Here is a 7134-nt window from a genome sequence, read left to right as displayed (position 1 = left end):
GTCCGTGGATCGGGAAACTTGCTTTCCGTGAATTGCGACAGCAACCGAGTTGTTGGGCTGTGTGTGTATGTGTGTGTGTGTGTGGCCCAAGGCCCACTAGTGTACATATATGTACCCTACTCTGTAGCTAGCCATGGGAGAAGGAATCCAGAAATTTCCACACAACTCTTCATGGTGTCAGAGCGGGTGCGGCTGCTGTAGCCCTCGTCGCTGCCGGCGGCGAGAGGGACGGTGGAGGTCAGGAGGGGAGAGAAGAGCAGCGTCCTGGGGTGGTCTGGGATCTGAGAGGAGCAACTGCTGGAGGAGAGTAGCCCCCCGTACTGGTGGTGGTCTGGAGCGGAGCAGGAGAGGAGCAGCTGCTGGAGGAGAGTGTCGCCCCTGCTTCTGGTGGCCTGTAGTGGAGCGGGAGAGGCAAGCTGCTGGTTGAGACAGAAGAAGGCAGCTCGTGGAAGAAGGCAGAGAAGGGGAATCCGGAGGGAGCTGCTTGGGGTAGATTTGGTCGCCTGTGACAGTGAAAAAGCAGAGACTGCTTGCTGTGTACAGAAGAGAGGTGTACTGCAAGACTGGGAGGCCTTGTCTGGTACCTTGCTGTGCTTGTTGCTCCAGTACTACAAGGTGAGTCTTGTATTGAGGCTTGTACTGCGGTTTGCCTGTGTATTTGAGTGCTGCTGCAGCAATGGGGGAAAATCAAGGACTCCAGCAAGTGCTTGAGAAGTTGGCACAACTTCTCACAGAGAAGACCGGAGGCGGATCGCCCTCTGGTAGAGAGATGATACCTCATGCTGAAACTGTGCAGAAGATTGAATTGATGCCGAATGATATTAAGTTAGAGGGGGTAAGAAATTACTTAAGTTGGTCACGAAGGGCTTTGCTGATCCTAAAGACAAAGGGGTTAGAGAGCTTTGTTGAAGGAGAATCGACTGAGCCAGTGGGCAAGGCGAGTGCAGAATGGAGGAATTGGAATACCACCAATTCATTGGTGGTGGCATGGATGTTAAATTCCCTGTCTCCGAGCATTGCTGCAACTGTTGAGACAATCTCAAATGCCGCTGAGGTATGGAAAACTCTGTCGAAGCTATACTCTGGGAAAGGGAATGTGATGTTGATGGTGGAGACACAAGAGAGAGTTAGTGATCTGAGACAGGGGGAGCACACTGTAATGGAGTATGTTGCTGAGCTGCAGCGATTATGGGCTGATCTAGATCACTTCGACCCTCTCGAGTTGCCACATGCAGATTGCATATCTACTGTTAAGAAGTGGATTGAACGTAGGCGAGTGATCCAATTCCTCAAGGGTTTGAACTCAGAATTTGAGGGAAGACGCGCTACTATGTTCCACCAACCCACTCTCCCCACTTTGGAGGAAGCTATAGCAGCAATTGCACAAGAGGAGGTCAGACTGAAGGTGATGAAGAACAATATAACAACTCCATCTCGTCCTGCCTTCATAGTAAGGAATAGTGAGACCAGGGAGTGTTTCAACTGTGGTGAGATAGGGCACTTGAGTCGTGATTGTCATGCCCCGTGCGGGGCTACCCGCGGAAGAGGGAGAGGAAATGGCCGAGGTGGAACAAGAGGAGGTAGAGGTCGAGGATATAGGATTGGTCACAAAGCAAATGTGGCGGTCCATGAAGATGAATCCTCTGACAAAGTTGAGTTCTCTGTAAAAGAGTTAGAAGAGTTGAGGAAGTTGAAAAGGAAGATGGAGAATGCGGGGAATAAAGGCCAAGGAGACATCACATTTGGTGATTTTGCTCACTTTGCTTATGCCAATGAAGGTAATTGTGCCCACACATCTACTTCCTCACTAGTATCACAACCAGATTGGATCCTTGATTCAGGTGCATCTAAACATGTTGCGGGCACATCGAATGAGTTTGAGTCATATACTCAACATCCACCCACACGTAAGGAAACTATCCAAACAGCCGATGGCACCTCACAGCCCGTTAAAGGCGTTGGCACAATACAATGCACACCACTTATTAAACTTTCATCGATTTTGCATGTTCCTGCTTTTCCGGTCAATCTTGTGTCAATGAGTGCTTTGATAGACGATTTGGATTGTCGAATAATAGTTGACCGGAAAATATGTATAGTTCAGGAGAGGCGAACAGGGAGGAAGCTTGGGACCGCAACCAGACATAATGGGCTATGGTACATGGATCGTGAGGATACAAACACCGCAACGTCTACCGTGTTAGCAGTGATGATGGGAGAGAAAGAAGCTACTGTGATACTTCTACATTGTAGAATGGGACATATGTCTTTTGATAAAATGAGCAAAGTATATCCTGATGTAATGTGTGGGGTGGATAAGAGTAAGCTTTTGTGTGACGCTTGTGAGTTTGGCAAACACACAAGGAAGTCTTATGTAAATAGGGGGATTAGGAGTATATCTCCCTTTGTGCTTGTTCATTCAGATGTGTGGACATGTGCTGTTATCTCTGTTAGTGGAATGAAGTACTTTGTTACATTTATTGATTGTTACTCTCGCATGACATGGGTATACCTTATGAGGCACAAGGATGAGGTGTTCAAATGTTTTCTGGATTTTTATGCCTATGTGAAGAATCAGTTCAACACACAAGTTCAAATGATCCGGACAGATAATGGGACAGAGTATGTGAATAAGGAATTTGGTGCTTTTCTGTCAGCACAAGGTATATTGCATCAAACCTCTTGTCCAGATACACCTCCTCAGAATGGAGTGGCAGAAAGGAAAAATCGCCACATCTTAGAGGTGGCTCGGTCATTGATGTACACGATGAACGTGCCAAAATTCTTATGGAGTGAGGCTGTGATGACAGCTACATATCTCATTAATCGCATGCCATCAAGAGTGATTGGAATGAAGTCTCCATGCGAAATGCTGCTACGTGAGAACAAATTTGTGGTTCCACCCAAGGTATTTGGATGCACTTGTTTCGTTAGGGATCATAGACCCTCAGTGGGGAAGCTAGATCCACGTGCAGTGAAGTGCATCTTTATACCCATCGGGACAGAAAGGCTACAAGTGTTGGAGCCCGAGTGAGCGACGCACATTTGTGAGCATGGATGTGACGTTCAGAGAATCTGAGCCATATTATGGTGAGAGGACTGACCTTAGCTCATTGTTTGATCTTGAACCCCCTAATGTTGATGGTGATGGTCGAGAGGGGGGACATGAATCAAGTAGCGAGGAGGGTGAAGAAGCAAGGAGGTCAAAGGTAGTAATTGGTTCCATTCCATGTCCGGTGAATGAACCAACAAGTGAGCAAGCATGGAGACGAGTAAATGAAGAAAAAAACCTACAGGTGTATACGAGGAGAAACCAAAGGAAGGTTCTCGCAGAACAGCAACAACCTGTAGAGCATGTTGAGTTGCAACACTTGGAGCAGCAGGTACAATCGGTAGAACAAGAAGGACCTGAAATAGGTGATATTGTCAATTCCACTCCATCAACAACTGATACACCATGCAACACACCCACTCCATCTGGGAAAGATAGCTCTCTTGAGTTGCCAATTGCTTTGCGGAAGCTAACTCGCATCAAGGCCGGAAAGCCTCCATCAAGGTATGGCTTTGAGCATGACATAAGCAATTATGTATCTTATGAATCTTTGTCCCCTGCATATAGAGTTTTTGTTTCATCACTACAATCAGTGGAAATTCCAAAAGACTGGAAAACCGCAAAGCAAGATCCAAAGTGGCATGATGCTATGATTGAGGAATTGAATGCCCTTGAAAAAAATAGAACTTGGGAACTTGTACATCTTCCTGAGGGAAAGAAGGCTGTTAGTTGTAAATGGATATACACAGTGAAGCAGAATCCAGAAGGGAAAATCGAAAGGTACAAGGCAAGACTAGTTGCTAGAGGATATAGTCAAACATATGGGATTGACTATGATGAGACTTTTGCACCGGTGGCAAAGATGAGCACAGTGAGGATCCTGATCTCTTACGCGACTAATTTTGGGTGGCCTTTACATCAGTTAGATGTTAAAAATGCTTTCTTGCATGGCGACCTACATGAAGAGGTGTACATGGAGATTCCGCCTAGTTTCTCCACTCCTAGGACCGCCGGAAAGGTGTGCAGATTGAGAAAGTCACTATATGGGCTCAAGCAGTCACCACGAGCGTGGTTTGACAGGTTTAGGCATGCGGTATGTCATATGGGGTATAAGCAATGCAATGGTGATCACACGGTGTTCTATCGACACGCAGAGCGTAGGATTACAATCCTTGCAGTATATGTGGATGATATCATAATCACAGGAGATGATGACATAGAGATATTGCGATTGAAGAAGAACCTAAGCAAGGAATTTGAGGTGAAAGATCTTGGCCACCTTAGATACTTCCTAGGCATTGAAATTGCAAGGTCTCCAAAAGGGATAGTTCTCTCTCAAAGAAAGTATGTTCTGGACTTACTTAGTGGCACAGGTATGCTTGGATGTCGGGCTGCATCAACACCTATTGATCAAAACCACAAGCTTTCTGCGCAGTCAGGAGAACCAGTGGATAGGGAGAATTATCAAAGGCTTGTTGGGCGACTCTTATACTTATGCCACACAAGACCTGACATTTCCTACGCTGTGAGTGTGGTAAGCAGATACATGCATGATCCTAGGAGTGGCCATCTAGATGCAGTACACCATATCTTGCGATATCTAAAAGGTAGTCCAGGGAAGGGGCTATGGTTTAAGAAGAATGGCCATTTAAATGTAGATGGTTATAGTGATGCTGATTGGGCGAGTTGTCTTGATGATAGAAGATCTACTTCCGGATATTGTGTGTTTGTTGGAGGGAACCTTGTGTCATGGAGAAGCAAGAAGCAATCAGTTGTATCAAGATCGACGGCTGAAGCGGAATACAGGGCTATGTCATTAGGCCTTAGTGAAATGTTGTGGGTAAGAAATCTTCTAACAGAACTGAAAGTGATGAGAAGGGGCCCTGTGAAGGTGTGGTGCGATAATAAATCAGCTATCAACATAGCCAACAACCAAGTCCAGCATGATAGAACAAAACATGTGGAGATTGATCACTTCTTTATTAAAGAGAAGTTAGATGAGGGTATAATAGAATTAAATTATGTAAGCTCAGGGAACCAAGTAGCAGATAGTCTAACTAAGGGTTTAGGTGTCAAAGAATGTAATTTAGCATGTAACAAGATGGGAATGATAGATATCTATCATCCATCTTGAGGGGGAGTGTTGGGCTGTGTGTGTATGTGTGTGTGTGTGGCCCAAAGGCCCACTAGTGTACATATATGTACCCTACTCTGTAGCTAGCCATGGGAGAAGGAATCCAGAAATTTCCACACAACTCTTCACGAGTTAATGCATGGATGGGGTGCAGGATACAATTATCTCCTACCTCATGCACGTGGATCCTTCCAGGGAGAGCGGTGGCCTCGGAAGGTAGGTGCTGAAGATGGAGTTTTTGATGCAGCCAATTAGATTGCTCGAATATGACCAATTTCTATGTGTTCTGAGTGAATTTTTTTTGCGGGTGACCAATTTCTATGTGTTCCGAGTGATTTCGATAGTGTACCCTGATATGGATCTTACATTTTGCCGATTTTGTTACGCAGTACATGCTGAAAGAGGTGACTGACAGCTCCGATGGAGCCTCTGCACTACCCAGTCATTGCACTGGTTATGGAACAGCTGGTGCCCATGAGGAAAGTGAGTGCGGACGGGGAGATCTGTGTGGCAGAGGCGGCGACGAATGCATTCGCTGCAAGGATCTGAGCAGCCGATTAAGCAGGACGACCCGAAAGCTCCTGGGGTGGACGAGAAGGTATGGCATTATGCAGATGTGCAATTTGTAGGGACACATTGGGCTATTCATATGTAAAAGCGAGACAGTATATGAGTGGTGATTTTTTTGAATGATTTCATATGTAAGTGGAAAATTGTAGCAACCAGGAACGTGCTGTGTTCGACCCACCAAAATTGGAGGAATCAGTCTTGTTTGCTGTGAACTATGGACATAGTCTACCCCTGAGTAAAGAAAGTGTCAGATTTAGTATAACAGTTTTGTGCTCTTGTTGATCCTGATTGTTGTCTGGTATTTGATTCTAAGCCTTAAGTATGAAAAGAATGGACAAATTAATAAGTTAGCTCGTACATTTGTTAAAATCTGTTGCGTGATCTGAACTGCATGGCTGTAGCAATGCATCCTGAGTAAACTGTTGTGCGGCGCACCAGAGTGTTCAATTTTTTTGTTCTAAAATGACTTGTGGTGTTTATGTGATATATTACACCTGACACTCGTTGTTTACATGGATTATTTTGCAGAGTGGGGATTGGTGCTGCCGCATCAGGCAGGATGTTGTGTCCTAATCGAGCTAATGCACTCGAGAAGGCGATTTGCGGTTTTGCCGAAAATCCTGGAGACAATTTGATAGTTTCAAAATTGGGTACAAGCTTTGATCTGCTCGCTGCAATCTTGGCAGGGAATCACCGGCAACGGCAGATGAGGAAGAGGTAGACATCGGGTAGTGGAAGAGCACCGTCGATCTGGTTTCTCTTAATGGACTGCAGATGAGTGACCGATCTGGCCGGAGTTGGATTTAGCCGGAAGGCGAGGGAAAAGTATATGGTGCACCGCTGCTTGTGGTGCTGCCGGTGCACCGGACGTCGTAGCGTATTAAACAATGTTTCAAAAAATCTGGAAAAAAATGGAGCACATTGACACAACATTGGTCTATGTTGTCGCAAAATTTCAAATCAAAATTCAAAATACTTGACAAGATACAAAATGACAATTTTAGCCGAAAATCCAAATCGGTGTCCAGGCTCATCTGCTCCTGGTCAGAAAAAAATTTGAAACAAATACTACGAAAATTCAAAAAAATCTAATTTTTTTGTGTGGTAGATAATTTGATGCGCAACTCATTTGAATACCTAAGCAGCTCTCGTCAAAAAAGACAAACCGGGTCAAAACAGTGTGTGAACAGTAAACTTTTTTGTATTTTTTGCAGAGAGCTACTCAATTGTCCAAATGAGTTGAAATTTGCAGCGAACCTCACGCATCAAATTATCTATCACCCAAAAAATTTGAATTTTTTTGAATTTTTTTAGTATTTGTTTTGATTTTTTTGTCAGCGGGGGGTGCAGCTGAGTCCGGGAGCAAAAAACGCCGCAC

The 7134-nt window shown here is 45.0% G+C and overlaps 1 protein-coding gene across 1 annotated transcript; it reads left to right on the top strand.

Annotated features, from left to right (window-relative positions):
* The first annotated feature begins 5513 nt into the window (after window positions 1-5513).
* On the top strand, window positions 5514-6626 carry LOC119272795. Its single transcript, XM_037554182.1, has 2 exons — window positions 5514-5784; window positions 6285-6626. Exons 1-2 carry the CDS (start codon window positions 5579-5581, stop codon window positions 6475-6477), a joined length of 399 nt encoding a protein of 132 aa, XP_037410079.1. The 5' UTR covers window positions 5514-5578; the 3' UTR covers window positions 6478-6626.
* The last annotated feature ends 508 nt before the right edge of the window (window positions 6627-7134 follow it).

This window comes from Triticum dicoccoides, chromosome 3A (assembly GCF_002162155.2).
Source record: "Triticum dicoccoides isolate Atlit2015 ecotype Zavitan chromosome 3A, WEW_v2.0, whole genome shotgun sequence".
NCBI classification, from domain to species: Eukaryota; Viridiplantae; Streptophyta; class Magnoliopsida; order Poales; family Poaceae; genus Triticum; species Triticum dicoccoides.
This window is presented reverse-complemented; position numbering and strand designations above follow the sequence as displayed.

Coding starts and splice junctions, on each gene's coding strand:
- LOC119272795 (XM_037554182.1), top strand. CDS start 5,579: ATGCTGAAAGAGGTGACTGACAGCTCCGATGGAGCCTCTGCACTACCC. Junction 5,785..6,284: donor CTCCTGGGGTGGACGAGAAG/GTATGGCATTAT, acceptor ATTATTTTGCAG/AGTGGGGATTGGTGCTGCCG.